The 24491-nt window shown below is 38.4% G+C and overlaps 4 protein-coding genes and 1 pseudogene across 6 annotated transcripts; 3 read left to right on the forward strand and 2 right to left on the reverse strand.

Moving 5' to 3' along the window:
* Nucleotides 1-221: 221 nt before the first annotated feature.
* LOC121809065 lies at nt 222-2367 on the forward strand (annotated as a pseudogene).
* Nucleotides 2368-2406: 39 nt separating this feature from the next.
* Nucleotides 2407-5004, reverse strand: LOC121809272 (very-long-chain 3-oxoacyl-CoA reductase 1-like). The gene is made up of 3 exons (XM_042209803.1): nt 4307-5004; nt 3157-3226; nt 2407-2872 (listed from the first exon to the last, which is right to left on the reverse strand). Exons 1-3 carry the CDS (start codon nt 4942-4944, stop codon nt 2618-2620), a joined length of 963 nt encoding a protein of 320 aa, XP_042065737.1. The 5' UTR covers nt 4945-5004; the 3' UTR covers nt 2407-2617.
* A 3608-nt stretch (nt 5005-8612) lies between these two features.
* Nucleotides 8613-11697, reverse strand: LOC121809270 (ATP synthase mitochondrial F1 complex assembly factor 2-like). 2 transcript variants are annotated; one of them, XM_042209801.1, is made up of 4 exons: nt 11222-11697; nt 10360-10534; nt 9867-10274; nt 8613-9375 (listed from the first exon to the last, which is right to left on the reverse strand). In XM_042209801.1, exons 1-3 carry the CDS (start codon nt 11633-11635, stop codon nt 9889-9891), a joined length of 975 nt encoding a protein of 324 aa, XP_042065735.1. In that variant the 5' UTR covers nt 11636-11697; the 3' UTR covers nt 8613-9375; nt 9867-9888. The 2 variants fall into 2 exon arrangements, with proteins under 2 accessions (XP_042065735.1, XP_042065734.1); XM_042209800.1 differs by having other exon boundaries at nt 8613-10274.
* Nucleotides 11698-15054: 3357 nt separating this feature from the next.
* On the forward strand, nt 15055-15498 carry LOC121809066. The gene has a single exon (XM_042209618.1). It carries the CDS (start codon nt 15055-15057, stop codon nt 15496-15498), a length of 444 nt encoding a protein of 147 aa, XP_042065552.1.
* A 5351-nt stretch (nt 15499-20849) lies between these two features.
* Nucleotides 20850-24489, forward strand: LOC121809253 (protein FAR1-RELATED SEQUENCE 5-like). 2 transcript variants are annotated; one of them, XM_042209780.1, is made up of 2 exons: nt 20850-21036; nt 21704-24489. In XM_042209780.1, the coding sequence occupies exon 2, from the start codon at nt 21723-21725 to the stop codon at nt 24342-24344; it is 2622 nt and encodes an 873-aa protein (XP_042065714.1). In that variant the 5' UTR covers nt 20850-21036; nt 21704-21722; the 3' UTR covers nt 24345-24489. The 2 variants fall into 2 exon arrangements, with proteins under 2 accessions (XP_042065714.1, XP_042065715.1); XM_042209781.1 differs by having other exon boundaries at nt 20851-21036; nt 21751-24489.
* The last annotated feature ends 2 nt before the right edge of the window (nt 24490-24491 follow it).

Below are 24491 nucleotides of genomic sequence, written 5' to 3' on the forward strand. Positions count from 1 at the left end.
TTCATCACAAACAAAATTCGAACAATTTTTTAATCTTATGATACTCTTAGGTTAGCTCATTTTCCCTCGTTTTGAGAACCCTCTTGTCTCCTCCTAGTATTTTGATGAAGTTAAGGTTGAGTGAAGAAAAAAGCTGTCTTTTTAATTACTTCATTTTCTTTTCTTGAGGTATCCATTGGCAGAAATCTGAGATAGGTTATTTTATTGAGTTGAGAAGCAAAATGGAAACTTCTAGAGGGTTTTGGGCTTCTTTGTGGAACTTGTTATGTTTCTAGCCTTTCTTCAGCAGTCTTCTGATACTTGGATTCATTAAAGGTTTGCATAAAAATTCCATCTTTTCAACTCATGTTTAGTAGTAGTAATATTTTTTCCTCATTGTTTTAATCTCAGATTCTTGAATTAATATGTGCTTAAAGATAGAAGCTTTTATTTTCCATTTCAGGCATCATTATGTTACCTGTAATACTTGTCATAGTGACAACTGGAATTTCTGGGACAATACTATTTCTTTGGCCTATGCACTGTTTCTACACATATTATTGCATTTTAAGGTTAGTTTTTGAAGTTTGAACCTTTTTGTGACAATGATTGCAACCACATTGCTTATTGTTCTTGAATGCCTTCATATTTGCAGCACAAAGCAATTTGGTCCAGTTTTGAAGCTCATAATCTGCATATGTTTAGCTGCTGCCTTAATTTCATGGCCACCGATCGGCGTTGCCTGCAGCGTTCTGTCCGGGGTAGCATACGGCCTCTTCTCCCCCCCCGATTCTTGCCACTTTTCGGGCAGTCGGAGAGGGGAAGAGCAGCAAGTTATCTCACTGCATTTGTGTATGCAACTGTTGCTAGCAGAGATAGTGAGCTCAAGTCCTTCCATTTCTCAAATGGTGTGGTTTGTGTTTCTTTCTAATTATTTGCAGGATGGGACATGGAGTGGTGTGGAGGGGAGCTTCACTATGATAACGGATTTCTCTGATGTTTGCTGCCATTCCTACCTCTCAATCATGGATGATCTCCTCCATCACGAGGGGGAACGCTATGAAATCCGGTGTTGTTTCGTTTCCCCCCTTTTCTGTCATTAGGCCGTCTCTCGGTTTCATGTTATGTCAATTTTGTGTGCAGGTTGCTGCACGTTCCTCTGGCTCTCGTTGCTGGAGCTGCGGGCGTGGTGGTGGACCTGCCTGTGATCTCAGCGCTCGCCTTGTGCAAGAGCCCCTACATGCTCGTGAAGGGGTGGCATCGCCTGCTGCAAGACTGCGTTGGCCGGGAAGGGCCCTTCTTGGAGACCATATGTGTGCCCTTTGCAGGGCTCGGGGTCTTGCTCTGGCCGTTGGTCGTGGCTGCAGCCGTTGTCTGCTCCATCGTGTCGTCTGTCTTCTTGGGTGCTTACGCAGTTGTCGTTGTGTATCAGGAGAGCTCAATCTGGTTGGGACTGTGCTACATCGTTGCCTCGGTGTCGATGTATGATGAATACAGCAACGACGTTCTTGACATGCCCGAGGGGTCCTTGTTCCCCAGACCGCGTTACAGAGAGAAGGCCTCTCCACTGCCAACTTCCCTCTCTATCCGGAGCTCCCCGCCTTCTCCTAGGGCTTCCCGGATGCTCGAGGTGAAGCCTCTCGAGGTATGGAATGCGTTCATCAAACTTTTATCTTGTGTAATGCTAAGATTTTCGCCATCTCTTTCGTCTTGTGTAGCTAGCTGATGCCTTGTTCAAGGAGTGTCAGCGTCTAGGCGAAGTTTTGGTTTCCGAAGGCACGATTAAACTGATCGACGTCGAAGAGGCCATGAACCGGAGAATGCTCACCGTTGGATTGCCTGCTTACTGCATTCTTCAAACACTTGTGAGATCAGCTAGAGCTGATTGTGGTGGCATTTTGTTGAGTAAGTTAGAGATTTTTTTTCTAATTTTTTTGAGTTTTTAAGAAACGTGAAAGAGAGAAAGTCGTTGATACAGGTGAATAAGACGTGATTTATGAGTGGTTTCTCAACCCTCTGCTGATCATCAAAGAGCAAATCAAAGCTGCTAGCCTCTCTGAGATAGAAGAGCATTATTTGGGCAAATTGGTGCTGTTTAGCGGCGACGCCATGAGATTGAAGAGCGCCCACGTCGGGCCAGAGCCTGAATCGGAAGTTAAACGGGCCGAGCTCGAGGCTCTAGGGCGAAGGCTAATCTGGATCACCAAGTCAATATCGAGATACCCTACATTCAGACGCCGGTTTGATCAGAGTATGAGGGACGTCTTGGCACAGCTCGGAAAGAAATCAGGCAACAGCAAGGCTCGTACGCTGAGGAGGTCGGTGAGCATGTTCGCTCGTGTTTTTACACGAAAACATGGATCGGGTCAAGAAGATCCAACGGTGTAAGAATTAGAAAACGCAGTTCTTGATTTGTTACTCATTTGGTTTCAACACAGAATTTCGTCTCGTATTTCATTTCATCAGTACACTTTAAGCACGGACACACACTAAGATCCAGAGTAGTACACACTAAGAATTTTTTCAAGAAAAATGAGAAAATACATCCAAGTTCTAAACAAGGAAAGTTACATGTAAGTTACACAAATTACTAATTTCTTGGAAATGAAAGAATGAAACGTAGAGATAGAACAGCTTTCTACTCCTTTTTCCTCGAATCCTTGAGCTGTCCTCGCTTTCTAATGGCGAGGCAGAACTTGAGGCGCCAAGCGTCAATGGCTGACTCGGGCACTGAATTTGCCACAGCCCAGAGGAGGGTGTGCGGCCAGTAAGGAGTGCAACGGGGTTCATAGCCTATCCAACGCAGAGCTGCACGAGCATAACCGTCTGCTGATGGAACGAAGAAAGACGACCTTCTGATTGATGCCATCTTCGTGGCAACGTACAGTGGTACCTACCAGGAGCAGAATAACAGATTTAGCCCTAATTTTTGTGATTTAGGGGCTGACGCCCATGCTAATCACAACGATAGCTTATATAAAGGCTTCGACGTAGAATCAAATGATAGTCAGTCATAGCAACTCATGTCGACTGGAGCTTGAAATCTACCGACCTAAACATGAACCCTAATTTATGGAAATTTAAAGGCACTATGACTAACGCAACGGGATTCATGATACAAAGTTGATACTCCAAAGAAAGAAAAAGAGAATGTGCTGAATAGGCGAGCGGACATACCTGACACTGTACGTCAATCCCACTCTTCTTGTACTCAACGTATAAACATCTTGAGAACTGATCAATATACCTGAAAAGCAAACAACCTCAAATTAGTAACAGTAGTTCTAACAAACAAAGTTGATACCCCTTTCATAATCTCACTCAAATTAGTCGAGTCATAAAAATAACCTTCGATCCATCATATAAGTCCAATCACCCGATAAAACAGTAATACACGAGCATACACACATACTTATTCATTCATATTTCAAAACCACAATAATCTTCATTCTAAAATGGGAACAAAAAGTAACCACTTTTTACATCTAACATCTACAATACTAAAATTCCAGTAGCAAGCAAAATTGAAAATGGCATACATCAAAAACTACCAAACTTATAACAGCTCATTAATTCCCAATACGCATTTCAAAAAGGTTCAATCCAAATAAACAAACCAGCAAATCAATGAACATAAAATTAATTGAAACCAGATTCTAAGATAGGCACACAATAAACCACCACTTTTTACATATATCTATTTTTCAAGTTAAAAAGAAAGACGGCTAAAAAACTACTGAATCAATTGCAACTCAGTAGATGATATATCCACTTCTTCGATACTAATTCCAGCATCAAGCTAGAGAGAGAGAGAAATCAAATTCACGTAGATCAGCTGAACAGCAAACAATTTAACCAGATTCCAGATTTGGCACACAAAGAAACAAACTTTTTCCTCACATTTCAAATCTATTCACTTCTCATACTAAATTCCAGTATCAAGCCACAGACAGAGAGCCAAGATAAGCTAAACATCAACTAATCTAAAGAAAATTCCAGGTTAGGCACGAAAAAAAACATTTCCCCAGCATTTGAAATCCATCAACTTCTCTACTAAATCTGAATCCCATCATCAAGCTACAGAGAAAAAGAGAGAGATCAACAGTTCAAACCTCACAAATAATGCCAAATGGAGTATCAAATAACCGATCTCACACGCTAATTCAACCCAAAACCAGCAAATCAATCAACCCACGCAACAAAACAGAGACACCCAAACACGAAAACACCAACAAAATGGCAAAAAGAAGAGACAGCAAACAGATCAAGCCACAACAAGATAAGCTAATCATCAAACAAATAACAAGAAAAGAGCAAAAAGACTCACGCTTTAGTAGCAGCATAAACAGAGTAAAGCGGATCAGACGGAATAACAATAGCAGCACCAGAGCCAATATTCACAATCGCCCCCCTTTTCCTCTCCACCATCCCGGGCAGCACCGCCTGCGTCACCTTCGTCGTCCCCACCACATTCACCCTAATCAAATCATTCAGCAGCTTCTCATCCACCTCGTGGAAGAATCGCGCGTACGGATACGAAACCCCAACGTTGTTAATCAGCAAACCCACATCCAAGCCCTCGATCGCCGCCTTGATCCTCGAAACGCCGTCGTCCAATTCGCCGGAGAAGTCCACCACCACCGCCTTGATCTGAATCGCCCCGAATTTGGATTTAATCGCGGCAGAAACCTCCTCGAGCTTGGTAGGGTTTCGCCCGACTAGGACCAAGTTGAGCCCCTTTCGGGCCAGCTGGAATGCGAAGGACTTGCCGATGCCGTCGGTTGGGCCGGTGATTACGGCCCACGAGCCGTATTTCTTGAGATTTTTGGCGGGGCGGAGGAAATTGACGTAGGCCCAATTGAGGAAGGAGATGCAGAGTTTGAGGAGGGAGATGGAGCCGAGGGAGAAGAGGAGGAGAAGCCATGTGGGCTGAGATTTGAGCTGCTCGAAGATGCAGTCCGCCATCAGAGATGATTTTGAGGAAGTGCGTGCGTGTGTGTGTGTGTGAGATTTGGGGTTTTAGTTAACAAATTGATTTACATTTATATATATGTTGGTTTGTTGTATGGTAGTGTGAAATAAACAAATTGTTTTCATTTGTTAAGGTCATTTATGTCATAGTTTTGGGTAAAGACTAATGAGTAATGACCACTTTATTTTAGTTTTATGGAAGTTGGTAATCTATCCCATAATTGTTTGATTATTGAAATACTTTTGAAATTTAAGAAAAATTATTTAGTTTGAAATTAAAATTGTGCTCTAAAATAGGATATTATTTTTGGTTTGACTACTGAATTCGACTTTGGCGGAATCTGATTAATTCTGGTCGAACGGGTTTGCAGATTAAGGTCAAAAGTCTCCCATCATGCTGCAAGATTTGAACCCGTGACCTCAAGGCATACTGTCTTTATTTAATGTTGCATGATTCCGTATTTTCTTCAAGGCATACTGTCTTTATTTAATGTTGCATGATTCCGTATTTTCTTTTCATATTATCTTTTATCTTAAACATGGCATAACATCTCTACATAATAAAAATCCAATTTACTTAATTCAAATTTGATTTACATTAATATAGAAATAAAAGTAAAGTATATTTAAAATTAATAATAGTAGTAATAATAATATTTTTTAGCATGTTACTCAAACTTAATCCAAAATTATCAGATTGTCAATAACACAAATTCAATAATTTTCGTATATATGGTTTTTCTCATATACTTTTTAACTTTGGTATCAGATTTTTGGGTGGGGTCGGAAATTGTTATCCTTGACTACCACTTTCTTCAAATGATTTAGTTTTAATTCAAGTTTCATTGATTTCTTCTATATCAGTCTCCTCGTATAATCTCTTAATTATATTGACAAGGTTTTAACTAAATTTACTAGGGTAAATACATATAATAATGAGACGATATGGTGAGAGGGGGACAGTTGGATGATGGCAGCAGCATTTAATTTTTGTAAATTGAATTAGTTGATTGAATAGTTGGTTGAATCAGATGGCCAAACCTTAAGCCATTTAGGTGAACAACAATAACAATTTATACTGTTGCAAATAAAGCAAATAAAATATAATCGATTAATAAAAGAGTGAATTATAGAAATAGTACCTCGTCAATGGAGGTAATTAAGTTTTTGTTCCTACTTTTCCGGGCTAGCGATATGTTAGCATTTATACGTGCCTTTATTAAAATCTCTTTATTGATCATGTGTTATTATTGTACATTTATTTTCTCTTTTCTATATAAAAGTGGTGTTATAACTAAGTCGTGTCCCTGTCCCCCTATAAAAAAAAGTTAAGTTAGACGTGTTAATCGCGGATTAGTGAAATAAAGAAAACAAAAGATTTAGCATATATCATAAATTAATATTGAAATACTACTAAATATATATACCCGCAAACTACTAAATATATATATCACGGAGGTCGGGCATTGTTGGTCAATACTGAATTTGTTCCATTTTGACTATTATAATTTGGTGAATATTTTATGGGCTTCAGCTCATCAGTTATTTATGATTTCGTAAGTTAGTGGTGAAAATTGATAGCTTTATGAGAGTTTCTATGATCATGGAGCGGTTGATCTCATTTAATTGTCGCTCCCTAGTGCATAAAGTGTGTGGGTTACTATAAGACTTTGATTTAGTAGTGATTCACCCTGTGCATAGAGAATATAAATTTCTATTGATTTTTCAAAGAGGAGTTCATGTTTTAGAATCATCACCATTTGATATCAATACTTGGTTGATTCATGATTGATTATGTGTTTCGTTAGTTGATTTATTTTTGGGTTTAGCAGCTTTCTTTTACCAAGTAAGTTTATGAATAATAAATATCATATCAATAATATCATTTCGTGGATCAAAATCAATTGTACAGTGTGATCCAAGTGATATATTCTTCATCATAAATATTGTTTTTGCATTACTTAAGTGTGTGTAGAGAGAGAAGAGAGAGAGTCTTACAAGAACAATAATTGATAGGAAATATGGAAATCTGCCAATCAATCGATTTATTGGTTACACATATATGCATTTCAAAAACAAAATAAAAAAAAATATGACAGTAGTCGATCAAATAGAATTTGACCACTATATATATGTGTGTCTATTTCTTGTCAATTGCACATTTCCAATTTTAATTTCCAGGGCTCCAAAACGCAAATTGACGCCTCAGAAACAACAAAGCCAACTCGTCTGTATTAATACATAAAAAAAAATGTTAGAAAAAGATCATATTTTCCATATAATTATTTTGAGGTGGAATAAAATTATGAGATTCTATATAGAAGACCTTGCGGGGCGCATCGTGTTGGGCCGTGCTTTGAGTGCGGGCCGGCTGGTCAGATCCCCCTGCCGAGCCTTTGGCCTTCTCGTCCCGTGCCTTTGCAAATATGACCGTAAATCCATCCGCTGAGGCCGGATTATTCACATCCCATTCTCCGAATTTAGGCAATGCCCGTCCTTTCTCGTTCTGCTACGCTCCACAAAATTCACATGCCATCAAAATTTTAGTACCATCTCTTTTTCGATGCGAATAAATTGAAATCACTTTATCCCATCGAGAGAAAGAGGAAAAAATATTAATGTTCATCAATTGCTCCCATGCACATATTGTTCCAACCTAGTCGATCTAATTGAAGTTAACAATGATCTAACCTACCAATTAGGTACATTAGTGTGATAATTAATTCTCCATATAAATGCTTGTCTTTATTTCGCATGTTAAGTTTATGGCAAGAATTAAAATCTAAAACAATTCATTCTCCCTCAAATCAAGATAAAAAGTTTTAAAATAGAAACCAAAAATTACCCAAAAAACTAAAACAAATTGAAAAGGTCATGAAGAAAGCTAGATTCTTATAACAATTACATCAAACATAAATTAATCGGACAAAAACATGAATTACATTTGATCATGTCTTGACAGATAAATATAAAATCAAATAAAAATTAGTAATCAAATCGGCTTATTGATGATCTGCAAATCAATCAACAAAAATAAGATTAGAAAAAAGAAGAAACTTACAGACGTCATTATTGCAGGCTTTAGAGCTCAGGTGGAAGAGAAAAACGAAAATTGTGTTTTTCTAGAGAGAGAAAGAATGAGATAATGAAGATTATAAGAGATAATTCACAACGGCTTTTTAGGAGATGAGAAAATAGCAACTGTTACAATTTTTCCACATAAACATAATATGCAATCTTGCAAATTGCATAATCCTTGGGTTGACATTATAATTCACATTTTCTACCATATTTTAATATACATAGCATACCACTACGTTGCACGTATTATAACTTATTAGGAGTATTATTTTCTAAGTACTCATTTTTCAAATTTAAACCAATATATTAATTTAAGGCCTTCTCCAAATTTGTTTTCAATCGACCATTAATTTACGTTGGCTTTTGAAAAGCAAATATTGCGTCTCCAAGCTAATAATCCACTTCTATAAATAGTTTTTATGTCCTCATTTTATTTCACCCATCAAAATTAATCATTTCTATTTGTGTAAAAATAACCATCATTTTTCCCTTTTTCACAATGCCAACTTTTTCTCTCGTACTTTTCCAATTATACATTAAAATAATTTATAATAAAAATATTATTAAAGGAGACTAGTTAGTAGTACCAAGTTTAGTAAGCTTCAATTAAGGGCAAAACCCAACTCAATTTTTCAGATTGAAAACATGTCTGAATCTCAATTAACCCTAGACTCAAGCTTGACATACCATAATAAGGCCAATTCGAGTAATGTCAAGCTCGAGTTGAAGCCTTGCGAGACTACCAACCCGAGTACAGCTAAATCGAGCTCGACTCACTCACCTCTCTCTCTCGGGTTCAAATTAAACTCCCGGCAAAAACAAGATGCCTCATTAAAAGATGGGGCCTCCACACATACGATTAGAATGGGCTCAATTCTTATCAGAATTCTTTTCTGAACACCCAATTCTTAATCTTGGCACAGTTTATGGATGACAATATTGTAAAATATGGTCCCATTATATATATAGACTCATAACATCCTCAACAACCTAAGAACTAACCACACAACCCATCATGTTCACAAAGATCACAAATTTAGCTGCTGTTTATGTGATCATTCTAGTGATCTTTCATCACCCAGTATCACGAGTTACCGGAGCAAATGCCCGTCTCCCCCTCCTTGTGAACCCTCAAACCCTAAGAATGTCTGAATACGTTACTCTAACCGGTGCGCTCTGCATAGCTCGACGTGAATACATCTTACTCTTCTAGTATTTGCTAAACTACTCTGATGGTTGCTTTACTTGCAGGTTGTAGCAGTGACTGTGATGTAGCCTGCTGTTACTGTGATATCACGACACAGCCACCGGTCTGCATCCAGTGCTGCAAAGGCGATCCTTGATCTGCAAAGTATGATATACATGTATACATATATGTATTTTATACATTAACATCAACTTACACCATCTTCTGAAACAATGTGGAGGAATTCTATAAGCACTTCAGATACATAACAACATTGAAATCTTATTAAAAATCACTTAGAAATGATCTGATCCATGAAAAATGAGTCATATATGTAATCTGAGTCCTGAGATAAGATCGACATACACGTACATAAGGCAGTTCTCTTTTCACCCCCATCTATCTCGGTAGTTCATGATGAGTATTCAAAGGTCAAGAAAAAGAAAGTGCAGTAACAATGAGGAAAGAGCAGGAAATATCTGAGTATTACACACAAGAACTCTGACTTCTCAACATTCTTTTATTATGTTTATTATCTTCAGGTCGAATACATAACTTGCTATGTCAAAAAACACCAACTAACCATTTGGTTCTTGCAAGATATGGCACTTAGTAACCAGGAAGGGAAAGCTCACTCTGGGAATATTACCTGACTATAATTAAGGCAGATATTAATGTTTTCTTGTAAGTCCTAAAAACACAGCTGCAGACGAAATTTGAACTCTAAGATCGGCAATATCAAGATCATGGCCCCCTTCAACCAAACCCCACCTATCAACCTGTAAATCTTCCTCCAGTCTTATCAACTCAATCGCTTGCTCAATACTCAACTTCCCACGAAACATGCCAACTGCAATGATCAAAGAGTGTGCAGCAGCAGCAATTGCATCGATTGCAGCTAGTTCATAATCATCTGTTTTCTTAAGAACGTTCTCAAAAGCCTTAACAAGACCATCTTCCTGCTTTCCACCAAAGAAACTAGTGTACACAACGGGCTTATAGCCAAATTCCGATTCCACCCATTTAATTAGGGGACTGAATTTCTCCACCTGCAATTCTGAAACAAGCAACTATATGTTCACATCACATAGATTTTGAGCAAAATACTAGCATAACTAGACCTGTACACATATCATACACACCTCGGAGATCCCTTGTAAGATCATTGTCTCGGGGAGCACGACAAAATACCAGATCTTGATGGAACTTTTGCATCAGATTTTCTATTACCTTTGTCCTAGTGACCGGTACTCTTTCCAATGCAGTACAAGCAAGCTTCATCAGAGGCATCGTAAATGGTCTAATTCCATCTGCTAGCTACAAGACAAAGATTTACCCCTTAAACGTCAAACCAAAGTACATTTTAGACATTCAATACGAACTGTAGTTTATAAAGCTGCAAAGCACCCTATAACTAAACACAAAGGAAAGGCTATGACACACATCGGTCATCGGGTGCCTACATGAATACGATAGTCGGTTTCCCAGACCAGTTAAACAGACAATATCAAGGTACCATCATAATTCGAAAGCAGTTCTTGACCAGGATACACAGAAAACTAATAGAGACACTGGAAAGACATCAAAACTGCTAATAACCAGGGAAGATGTGAATCAGACAGAATCAACATAATATAAATTGGATAAAATGATAAAAAAGAGTAGAAAATTACGATTTCGATCCACAATTAATATGCAGGTGATGCATATTAATTGTTCCTAAAACTAATTCTGCATAAAATGTTCTACAATGAAGCTGAACTAGCGTATACCGAAAAAGAATGAGATTAACCAACATTCGAAATCAAAATTTGTGACGGTAAAGCTATTAAAAATCAATTCAACAAAAAATTGCAGACCTTGAACATCACACTTGGTCACTTGCTAAAATCAATGCAGAAAACCTATAATTCTAAGAATAGGTCAAGCTTATGATAGTTCAATTCGACAACAAATAGCAGAGAAAAGTTAAAACCCTAACACAAGGTACAGACAGGAATGCACCTGGTACTCCCACTCAGCTGCAATGGCCTTAGCCAGAGCTAGGGTTGGGCACTTGAGATTCCTCTTTGAGGGGGTTTTGAGCGTCCTGTAATCCAGCATGACGCTCCACCCAATCCCGTCGTCGGCTTCTTTCGTCGACACCTCATTGTAGAACCGTTTCCCGACAATCGAGCCTGTCATGAACGACATCGGCATGCTCACGGAACCGGACGCCCTTTCCCGCCCCTTCACGTATATTGTGTCGTCTCCCTCGCCGGGTTTTGGATCTTTGGAGGAGAAGGTGAATGATGAATGATCGCTCTCGGAGTCGCCGGATGCCACGGCGACACTGAAGCTGCGCGCGGAGGAGGTGAGGGTTCTCAGAGCGAAGGGATTTAGGGCTTTTAGGGCTTTTCCGGCCATCCATGATGCCATCTTCGCTTTCAGAGAACTGATGTGTGTTTGTGTGTGAGAGAGAGAGTGATTGAGTGAGTGTGTTTTTGACCGCCAATAATTGGGCTAGCGAAGGCCCATAATTTATAATTGTCAAGCCGACTCTCAATAATTGAAAATTAATGAGGCCCATTTTAGAAAATTAACCTGTTGATGTTACGAACGTGAATAGGGCCATAGGGATGTTTCTTGTTATCTCAGTTTTGCCGTCCGTCCCTACGTTTAAAGATACTTTTCATTTTTTTTACCATAAATAAATATATATTTCATTAATTCTTTTTATTCATATTTTATTATAAAATTAATATTATCTTCATCTTTTATCTTTTAAAAATAAAAACTACTTCAGGTCAGTCACATTTTAGAAACGCCAGTAGGGGTCTGGCGAGTCGCCAGATTCGATAAGGCACGAAACTGGTGAGTCGCTAGTAGTGTTGCCAAAAATGTCGTGGGCGCCTGGCGAGTCGCCGTCTTCGTCAAGGCACGAAGCTGGCGACCCGCGCAGCGGCGGAGGAAAGTGGAGCCGGCCAAGCCCACCGCTGTTCCCGGAGAACCGCCGGAAAACTCCTCTGAACGACCCCCAACCCCACGGCGTGAGGATTTCTGTCAATGCTGGCGCAGTTTTCAGCAACAAACCACAATTGTTTTTTTCTTTCTGCTACTGTTCTTGTATTATTTTACTATAATTAGGCTTAGTTTTAGTAAAAATGAAGTGGTTAATCTACTTAGAAATAATTTTACCTTTATTACATTAATACTCCCTCCTACCGGTAAAATGACACATTTTTAGCCCGCACGAGATTTTAAGAGCTGTTGGCTAATGTAGTTAATTGGAAAGAGAAAAAGTTGGTGTAAATATTAAATAGAGATAGTTGAATATTTTATTAAAGAATGTTAAAAAAAGTAGTTGAGTGTATTCATTGGAGAGGGAAAGTTATTAAAAATAGAAATATGGCATCTTAATTAGGACAAAATAAAAAAGAAAGCGTGTCATCTTAGTTGTGACGGGAGAGCAGTACATAAGAGTTCTTTTATGTGCTCAATTACAATTACATAATTTTAATGAAATAGAAACTTGTAGCTGGAGTTCTTTTTATGTGTTGGATTACAATTATTATAATTTTAATTCCTCTGTACGCCCAGGAGTAGTCAAGTCATCACTCTTGTTATTGTCCAGTACAGATCACACATGTCATCACTCTTGTTATTAGTACAGATCACACATGTCATCACTCTTGTAGGCCAGTACACAGATCACACATAAAACATGATGTGTGTCTAGTTTATACTTTATATCAATAATATCAGTTCTTAGTTAGACAAAAGGTATTGGCCAGTACACAGATCACACATAAAACATGATGTGTGTCCTGGTTTACACTTTACATCAATAATATTTCTTAGTTAGACAGAAGGTATTGACCAGTACAGATCATATGTCAATCATGGTTTGCACTAAAAATACCACTTCTTAATTAGATAGAGGGAGTCGAGCCTCCATGCGAAACTAGGTGTCAAAACGCAAGTTAAAAAGAGAGGTTAGGTATATTTATAGCATGCTTACCGTTTCTAGAATTTTCTGTTTTTATTTTCTTATTTGATTTACTAGAATTTTCTATTGATTTTATCTTGTCTGTCTTTATTTTATATTCCCTTCATCCTATAAGAATATGCAATCTTTCCTTTTTATTCTGTCTCACAAGAATATGCACTTTCTAATTTTGAAAACTTTTTTTTGCTCTAATGAGGTGAGGTTCATTCTCCACTGACAATACTTTATTTACTTTTTCTCTCTACCTTTCTCTTATTTTATCAATTTTACATTAAAACATTGCCGAACCCAAAGTGCATATTATTTGGAAATGGAGGGAGTATATTCGAAGATTTAGTCATTGGATCATTTCAGGCTTTCCAACATGGTAAAAACGTCCACCATATATCTATCTATTTAGAAATAGACATTTTATTGTATTTGTAGAATTATTATCTTGTATTATTTTATTTTTATTATATAATCCCTCATACTCCTACACTTGATATTTTGTTCGATCGATTTTCCTACACATTCTACTAAAATCATTTCCATTATTCTAATTCTCATATTAGACTTTTATTAGTTCCTTAATTTCATATAAAAATTTTTTATTGAATCATTAATTAATTCTATTCTTGATTTCTAAGGATTTCTCTCCAAATCGGCAAATTTCATGTTAGAAAATGATTTTCAACTAGGCCATGTTTTGGAATGTTACAAAAGTAATGAGAATAAACTTATTAAATAATGACACTAAAATATAGATTAGAGAATACAATAGAGATTGCAGAAAATAAGAAAAAATGAATATATTTAATTTTACCAAAATAAAAAAATAATCCAACTATAATTTTCGTCCTCAAAAAATAGATTAATTTTACCATTTTGAGTCACTTTAGACCAAGTTTAAATATATAAAGTGTTCAATAAACAATAATCCTATACATCATTTATAATATGGACCCACAATCCACTAACACTTCTTCTACTATGTCTTTTCCATCTCTCTTATTTTTTCTCATATCTTTCTTGCTTTAAGAATGCAATTAAAATCCATATTATTTACAAGTTTCTCTATTTTTTAAAGATGAAAGAAGTATATAAAAATGAACACGACTCAATCCAGAAATAAATACGACACGAGGAAATTAACTTTTTCGAGGATACAAGAGGTAAATAAAAATAAACATGACCTCAGTCCAGAAATAAATATGACATTGAGGAAATTACATTTTCAACAAATAATTACTATTCCACTATTTATATCTACCTAAAAATGCTCTAACTGAGAAATGCCCTAATAAAATATCCAAAATGTGTAGAAATCAATTTTAGTGTGAAGTAATCGTCAGTTACACCGTCCGCCGTCCGTTTTAAACCAGCCAATTGGGATATTGATACAATTTTTTATTAATCTCACAGTCACATAAGAATATGCATTCTTTTCTTTATAATCTATCCCACAAGAATATGCACTTTCCAATTTTGAAAACTATTTTCACTCTAATGAGATGAGGCTCATTCTCCACCAACAATACTTTAATTATTTTTTTCTCTCTACCTCTGTCTTATTTTCTTTGGGAGCAGAGGAGTACATATTTTCTCTTTTATTCAAGATCCAATAATTTTTTTTGATAATAGTCCGCCTATTAGAGCTTAATGTATACTATACACCCAATAATATAGTATGTGTACATCCACTTGATATGCACGCGTATAATAATACAGTGGTTGACTTATTGACTTATCTCATTTGGCCTTGCTCCCCATGCTTATATATATTTTTTTGGCCTATATAAAAAGCCACACAACTAAGAAAGCTCTCATCCACTCCCTCATCATCTCAACTCACATTTAGCCAACAAAAATGAAGAAGCAGGGTCGCCAAAAAGGCATGGCCAAGGCCTATTCCGTCATATCCGCTATGCAGAACACGAGACCTAGACCTAGACCGCGGGCCTCCAATGGCCCCACCTCCGTCCCCAAGGTCGATCAAGTTACTAAAGCTCAGATCAAGCCCATCAATCGCTCAAAGTTTACAGGCAAGTGTGGTCGTCCAACGTGCCATGAATATTACATGTGCCCGTCTTCCAAGTCCAAAGACAAGAAGACTAAGGAGGCGCAGAGGCTTAAGTCTTCAGTCAACGTGGTTCCGAATTATAGACTGACCACTTGGAGAGTGGTGGATACCAAGTCTAGTATGAAATTGTCAGGATTTTCGACCATTGATGTTTTGGAGTATTTAGATAGGATCGATCGCGTGGATCATTATTATGAAGGTGGTGATGAAGACGAAGAAACACAATGTTAGAACTATCTTCTATCAAATTGGAAGTTAGTGTGGCTAATGCTAAATGGGATGAAGATTGGTAGTACTTGATTTGAAGCAAATTGATTTAATCAAATGATTTGTACTACTTTGTCTATCATATTAGAAATGAAATATTTCTTTTTTAGATTGTCCTATACAAAATGAAATATTTCTTAAAATGGAAATACCATAATTTCTACTTTTTCCCTCTCTTTTACTTTATTATTTCTTATTTAATTCATAAAACATAAAACTCCATGCTGAAAAGCAAATTTTATATTTAATGAGACCTGAGAGAGTATTTTATAACAACTTCAAGTTCCAAATGATCCAACTTGTTTTAAACCACACTTGATAGTTTATTCGATCGATTTTACTACATATTCTACTAAAATCATTTCCATTATTCTAATTCTCATATTAGAATTTTCTTAGTGCCTTAATTTCATATAAAATTTTATATTGAATCATTAATTAATTCTATTCTTGATTTCTAAGAGCATCCACAACCTCGGCCCGGATTCAGGCCCCAAGTTCCTTCCACGTTATTATTCCCTTAAATTTTAGTCTCAAGCCACAATTCCTCTAACCCTGCAGGCCCATCCCGCCCCAACTTTTAAATTGCATTATTCACAACTCCAATCCATTTAACTTGTAAAAATTGAAAACATTGAACAATTATAACACAAGAAATTCATTTTTAATTCGAAAATAATAAATTATAAACTAGAAATTAAAAAAATGATCAAAATAAGAAAATAAAAAATAAGAGCTTCACTTTCAAATTTCTAACATATAATTATAAATTATACTATAAATAAAAAAATGAAAACATAAAAAAACAGCTCTCTTCCGCCGTCCCTCTCCCTCTCCCTCTCCCTCTCCCTCTTCCTCTTCCTCTTCCTCTTCTTCCTCTTCCAACCTAAAAAAAATTAGAAATTGAGGCATAGGTCTGGCCCGAAGGGCGTCCAACGCCGAGCCAGGACGCACCGAGGCACGGCCCCACATCCTCGAACCCGAGCCAGGCCGCAACAGGGAGCGTCGCCAGGCCTCAACTGCGGCACCAGGCGCGTCCTGGGCCACTCCTCGCCATCCTCCATCGCGCCAGGCCGGGACCCTGCGGTCCGGCCCGCAGCTTTAGTGATGCTCTAAGGCCATCCACAACGCTGTTCCTATACCGTTCCTATACCGTTCCTTAAACCACTATTTGAGGGCCACACTGTACTTTTTTACTCCATTCCTTAACTAAGGAACGGAACCTGCAACCCTCCGTTCCTTAACCGTTCCTTAACCGTTCCTTAAATTACTATTCATTCAATTTCATTTTTTTTTATTTCCAACCCAATTCAATTTAAATAAACACACTTTAAAAAACAAACACACTTTATTAAAAAAACACACAACATTAAAAAAAATTACAACTTAAACGTAAAAAAATAAAAAGCACACAATTAAAATCCTAAAAAAATAAAAGTACACAATTTTAATAATTTCATCCGCCAAAATTTACCCAAATGTGCTCAATTAGATCATATTGGAGTTGGGTGTGGGCACTAGAGTCGCGTGTCCTTGCACGAATAGATAACCGTTCTTGTATAGAAGGATGCGCTCCACTTCGAGGCGGACTACTTGCGGTTGAGCTTCCGGGGGATTCGTCGTCGAACCAATTTCCCGCCTCGGGTCCTTCGTCTTGGACAATCATGTTGTGCAAGATTATGCACGTATACATGATGTCGACCATGTTTTCCATGAACCACGTACGAGCCGGGGCTTTGATGATGTTGAAGCGCGCTTGGAGAACCCCGAACGCCCTCTCCACATCCTTGCGAGCAGCCTGCTGCTTCTGCGCAAAAAGAGTCTGCTTTGGGTTCGCAGACCCACTGCACGTCTTCACGAAGGTAGGCCACTTCGGGTAGATGCCATCGGCGAGATAGTACCCCATTTTATAAAGCCGATTGTTGGCGACGAAGTTGATGGCCGGCGCTTTACCATCCAAAACTTCGGTCAAGAGGTCGGACTGGTGGAGCACGTTTACGTCGTTGTTCGACCCGGGGACCCCGAAGTACGCGTGCCAGATCCAAAGGCGGTAGTCGGCAACGGCCTCAAGTATAACGGTTGGGTGGGTGCCTTTGTGGCCGCTCGTGTAGGACCCCTTCCACGCCACCGGGCAATTCTTCCATTGCCAGTGCATGCAATCGACGCTGCCGAGCATCCCGGGGAATCCGTGCACTGTTTCGTGAAGGTTGAGCAGGAACTGACAATCGGTCGTGCTTGGCCTTCGGAGAAATTCATCGGTGAAGGCTGCCCGGACGCCTTGGCAGAATTTGAGCAAGCACATTCGCCCAGTACTGTCTCCGATGTGGAGGTATTCGTCGAACATGTCGGCCGTTTGTCCAGTCGCAAGCTGGCGGATTGCTGCAGTACATTTCTGCAGCGTCGTGTGGCTGGGACGGCCGACCGCGTCGAACCCTTCCTGGAAGAACTCTTCCCGGGCTGCCAAAGTATTCGCGATGTGGAGAAATAACGGTTTCCCCATGCGGAAACGGCGACGGAAGTACGTATCTCCCCAAACCGGGTTATCGCAGAAGTAGTCGCGTACTAACCTTGCGGCGGCTTCCTCCCGGTTACGATGGATGTACGTACGGGAGCGTCGTTGGGGTGGCGCGGCTTCTTCCGCCTCCCGTCGTCGATCTTCTTCAAGTGATTGTTCCAATATTTGACGCATTTGTTCATAAGGATCCATTAGTTTGATTAAATTTGGGAGAAGGAAAATATAGTTGATTTGAGATGAAAATTGGGGTGGAAATAGAGAGGAATAGATGTGTGTTTGTGATTGAAATGAGTATGAAATAGGAGTATTTATAGAGTAAATAAATAAAATAAAAAATAAAAAACGGATATAAAAAACGGATATAAAAAAAACGGTCTCATTACCGTTGCAATTTTTTTTTTTTTTTATTAAATTCGAATTTTTTTAAAAAAATTAATTATTGCGTCACCGGACGAAGCCCACTCGCGGGGCAGCGAGTGGGCTGCACGCGTCGAATAGGAGGCCGCCACGTCGCCTCGGCGCGTGGCGGAACGTTCCGTTCCGCGTTCCTCCGGAACGGAACGCGGCACGGCATAGGAATGGCGACGGCACGGAACGGCGACGGAACGCACCCCGCAACGCGTGCCGCCGCGGAACCGTTCCGCCGGAACGGCATAGGAACCGCAACGGCACAGCGTTGCGGGTGCCCTAAGGATTTAACTCCAAATCGGCGAATTTCATGTTAGAAAATGATTTTCAATCTGGCCATGTTTTGGAATGTTACAAAAGTAACGAGAATAAACTTATTAAATAATGAGATTAAAATATAGATTAGAGAATACTACAATAGAGATTGCAGAAAATAAGAAAAAATAAATATATTTAATTTTATCAAACAAAAAAAAAAATCCAACTGTAATTTCCATCCTCAAAGAATCGTTAATTTTACTATTTTAGACCAAGTTAAATATATAAAGTGTTCAATAAACAATAATCATACACATCATTTTTAATATGAACACACAATCCACTAACACTTCTTCTACTAATATCTTTTTTTCATCTCTCTTATTTTTTCTCATCGCTTTCTTACTTTATTAATGCAATTAAAGTTAATGTTATTTAAAAATTTATCTATTTTTTTAGGATGAAATAAGTACATAAAAATGAACAGGTCCAGAAATGAATGACCTTGAGGAAATTACCTTTCCAACGAATAATTACTATTCCACCGTCCGCCGTCCGTTTCAAATCACCCAATTGGAATATTGGATATTGATATTATTTATTTTATATTTTCTCTAACTTTCAAGATTCAATAATTTACTTCTTCCGTTTGTGAATAGGAGTTCCATTTCTTTCCGATACTATTTTAAGAAATGTTAAGATAAAAGAGTGGAAAAAAGTTAGTGGAATATATGTAACACTTGTGTATATTAGTTTTAAATGATATATGAGTGTAATGAATTAATAAAATGTGAAGTCTCTTTATCGTTTATAGTAATTACGAACTAGGACTCCTATTCACAGATAGACCAAAATTAAAAAACGAGACTTATATTCTCAAACGGAGGGAGTATTTTTTATTTAATCATAGTCTGCCTATAATAACTTTATGTATACTATACACTCAATAATATAGTATGTGTATATCCACTTGATATGCACGCGTATAATAATATGACTTATTTGACTTATCTCATTTGGCCTTGCTCCCCAAGCTAATATTCTTTTTTGGTCTATATAAAGCCACACAACTAAGAAAGCTCTCATCCACTCCCTCATCATCTCAACTCACATTTAGGCATAAAAAAATGAAGCAACATGGTCACCAAAATGGCATGGCCAAGACCTATCCCGTCATATCCGCTATGCGGAACACGCGACCTAGACTGCGGGCTTCCCATGGCCCCACCTCCACCCCCAAGGTCGATCAAGTTACTCAAGTTCAAATCAAGCCCACCAATCACTCAAAGTTTACAGGCAAGTCTGGTCGTCCAATGTGCCGTGAATGTTATATGTGCCCGTCTTCCAAGTCCAAAGACAAGAAGACTAGGGAGGCGCAAAGGCTTAAGTCTTCGGTCGACGTGGTTCCGGATTATAGACTGACCACTTTGAGGGTAGTGGATACCAAGTCTAGTATGAAATTGTCGGGATTTTCGACCATTGATGTTTTGGAGTATTTGGATAGGATCTATCACGTGGATCATTATTTTGAAGGTGGCGACGAAAACGAAGAAACACAATGTTAGAACTATTTTCTATCAAATTGGAAGTTAGTGCGGATAATGCTAAATGGGATGAAGATTGGTAGTACTTGATTTGAAGCAATTTGATTTAGTCAAATGATTTGTACTAATATGTCTGATCCATTAGAAATGAAATATTTTTTTAAAAATTATCTTTTTTAAATTTAATATTTCCTAAAATGAAATATCATAATTTCTACTTTATTTTTTATTTATTAACTTATAAAACAATACTATATAAACCTCCGTACATAAAAGCAAAGTTTCATATTTAATGGGCCGGAGGGAATATTTTATAAAAACTTCAAGTTCCAAATGATCCAACTTGTTTTTGATTTTGTGTCTTTTCATTAGGTAAGTTAGGCAAATGGAGTAATTGTCACCGCGATTTTAATTTAAAAAAAAATAAACATAAGTGATATGAAGAAAAACATCGCTAGTTTGATATCTAAATAAAATTATGTCCCATTAACGGCAAAACCAAAATTTTTAATATCGATTTATTTCTCCGGTTTTATGCAATGTTGAGTTAAAAGCATAAATCGCTTTTTCAATCCCTATATCGACTCTAGAATCGCTGAGCATAAACCACAGCTTTGTTTCCCACTTGATTAGATTGGAGTGAAAGTTACAGCAGAGGCGCCGCTCCTCTCTCTCTCTCTATCCACCGCGCTACTCTCTGAGTTCCGTCTCACTTCAACGGCGGAGCGGATCCGACGTCGTTTGGAGCATCTTCATTTTTCCTGCTTCCTCGATCAGGTTTCTTCTGGCTGCATATTTCTACATCAAATTGAACACGAATGGAAGAAAAATCAATCTCTAATTTCAGTTTTCACATGAACATTTATATACGTATATTTTCTGATGGACTTAATATAGAATAGTAGACCCGATTTTTTTTAATTACTATTCGTTCGACCTAGAGCAATCAGTTAACAATTTTCCAGTAGGTTTTGGTTTGGGGATTTTTCATAATTAGCCTATTGTGCGATACAAACTTCATGGAATTTAAATTTAAGCTTAATTTTTCGATTTGTGAAGTTCGTGCAATGTAATTAGGGCTCTTTGTTCCTTGGAGGCATGAAACGGATAAATATATGCATAATATAACTCTGGAGGCAAACATGGTATTCTGTTTTTATGAAATGCAGAACTATGGAAATTGATCTTTAGTTATGGCAATGCGGCTTGTGTGTAAATTGATCGAAGATTCAATAATTCAGTAAGAACTTTTACTGATTGTTTCAGCTATAGATATCAAAGAATTTGATATTATTCCAACTCAGTGAAAATTGTTTAGCCATTATTGGTGGTTTTGTTTTGATGCATTAGTTTGCACATTGAGGAGGAAAACTAGATTATAATCACTATCTTTCTTAGCCTGTATAGATTGATGCGCTTGAAATTTAAGAATTCGTTTTTTCAGGATTCTTCGTTGTAAATGAATGCCCATGGACTCTGGCCTTGGTGCAGGGGTGATAAATAGTTCTGCGGATGCCGTCATAGGGGAAGGGGATCCTACTGCACTAGTGGATACTTGTGTAAATCAGATACGTGAAGTTTCAAGCTTCTCGTATGATGCTGAGGGGGTCTTTGTTGGTGAAGATGTGTCATTGATTCGGGAAGCTTCTTCTACTGAGAAAGATGGTATGGAAGTGGATAGTGAGAGCACATATAGCTGCCTCAATTCTTCGTCATCAGAGGAAAAAGGTTTTGATAGCGATGGTAAACATGAGTTCACGAGCCAAAATGGTCGTTTAAACAATGATGCCAATAACGAGTGTCAGAGTCCTAAGACACGCATCAGTGGAAATAATGGGAGAGATATTGAGGGTGAGCAAGATAGCCGTAGTCCTGGTGTTTCCTCCGACAATCAGCTGGGAATGGATACTGATGATAAACAAGTTTTTATAGCTGAAACCCCTTCTAATGCCTCATCTGGATCCATTCAAGATGTAAAAGATGAAGCTGAAGATTACATAGTGCCGGAACTTGGGGTGGAGTTTGTATCTGAGGAGCATGCGCACAAGTGTTACAATAGATATGCTCTGATTGAAGGTTTCAGCATCCGAAAAGATTTTGTTAATAAAAGTAAGGTTACTGGCTTGGTCGTATCAAGGAGGTATACATGCCACAGACAAGGCTATGGATCCAGTAAGCGTGATATGAATACAAAACCCCGGAAAGAAACAAGAACTGGTTGTCTAGCTCACATGACCATTACACGTCAAACAAACGGCAAATATCGTGTCATCCATTTCGAGACGAGGCACAATCATGAGTTTGTGACACCATTCACAGCCCATTTGCTACCATCTCAGAAGCGGATATCCTTTGTTGAGGCTGTTGAGGCCGAATCAGCTGCTGCTCCAGTGCCAGATGGGGTTCCGAAGCTGGGTATGGGTTTTGACTCGGAGGATCATGCTTATGAATTCTACAATGCATATGCTGGGCGACTAGGTTTCAGTATTCGAAAGGATTATGTGAACAGGAGTAAAGTAGATGGAGCTGTGGCATCTAGGAGATATACTTGTTTCAGAGAAGGCTATAGGCAGAACGACAAAAGAGGTTTAAAAGTGAAGAGACCTCGAAAGGAAACCAGAGTTGGGTGCATGGCACAATTAGTCATTTCTCGTCAGGCTGATGGTAGGTACCGTGTCACCCACTTTGAAGAATGCCACAATCATGAGCTTGTACCTGCCTGTAAAGTTCGCACGCTGCGATCACAGAGGAGTTCTATGACAAATCAAATTGTGGAAGCATCTGCATCCGGAGCTTCTGATATGCTGCCAAAGTCGGTTGCTGAGATGTTACTAACAGGAGTAGGAGGTCAGGACGATCCCATTTTTGATCCCATAGATCATGAGATGAATCTTACATCCAAACGTGCGTGGAACATGACTCAGGAAGAAGCTGAAAGTTTCCACCAGTATTTCCAGAGCAAGAAACTGAAGGATCCATCTTTTGTTTATGCTGTACAACTTGATGTCGAAGAGGAAATGACCAATTTCTTCTGGGCTGACGAGAAGATGCTGGTAGACTATGGAGATTTTGGTGATGTAGTTTGCTTTGATATAACATACCGTCTCAACAAAGATTGGCGGCCTCTAGTCCTGTTTCTTGGAATAAATAATCATAAGCAGATACTGGTCTTCGGTGCTGGATTTCTTTACGATGACACAGCTCAGTCTTTCAAGTGGCTACTGAGAACTTTCATAACAACAATGTCCGGAAAAATCCCAAGGACTGTTCTCTCTGATAAAGATGCTATATTATCGCAAGTAATCAGCTCTGAACTGCCTAAAACTCAACACAGGGTATGCACATGGCAAATATATCAAAATGCACTCAAACATCTCAACCAAGTAGTTGCTGGCTCAGATTCTTTTTCCAGCGATCTATGTGGTTGCTTTCTCCACTCCGATGAGGAAGACTTTGTTAACTCCTGGAAAGTCATGCTGGATGCTTACAGTCTATGGGAAAACGAGTGGTTGCATGGCGTATTTGAAGAGAGGGTGAAGTGGGCTTTGCCATACAGCAAGCATATATTTTCAGCTGACATAGAAACTACGTTCCTCTCTGAGTGCTCTATTGCTAGCCTTAAAAAGTACGTGAAGCATGAATCGCATATTCTCCAGTTTGTCAAGCATTTTGGAAGGGTGGTCAATGACTGGCGCTACAAAGAATTGGAAGCTAACTATGACATGGGCCAGCACGTCCCAAGACTGATGGGAGACGTCATAATGCTGAAGCAGGTAAGTGAAATATACACGCCCATCATTTTAAAAGCATTTCACCAAGAATACGAAAACTCTCTCAACATCGTGATCAACCAATGCATGGATGCAATGTCCTCAGTCGAGTATAAAGTCAGTACATATGGTGAGGTTCGTCATTACACTGTTTTATACAGCTTGGAAGATGATTTAGTTGCTTGCAATTGTATGAAGTTCGAGTCTGGAGGAATTTTGTGTAGCCATGCACTGAAAGTGCTAGACTATAGGAATATAAAGATAGTCCCTAGCCGATATATATTGAAGCGTTGGACCAGAGACGCAAGGGCATGATATTGATTTCTAGCTTGTATTTTGGCATGGAAATGTATCTATCATGTAACAACCCTATACAGTTTGTATATTCGCTGATTGTACAGTTTTGTGGAAATTAATTAAGGTTTTATAAAGTGGTCAATTGGCTACTAATTTAGATAAATT

Source organism: Salvia splendens, chromosome 6 (genome assembly GCF_004379255.2).
Source record: "Salvia splendens isolate huo1 chromosome 6, SspV2, whole genome shotgun sequence".
NCBI lineage: Eukaryota > Viridiplantae > Streptophyta > Magnoliopsida > Lamiales > Lamiaceae > Salvia > Salvia splendens.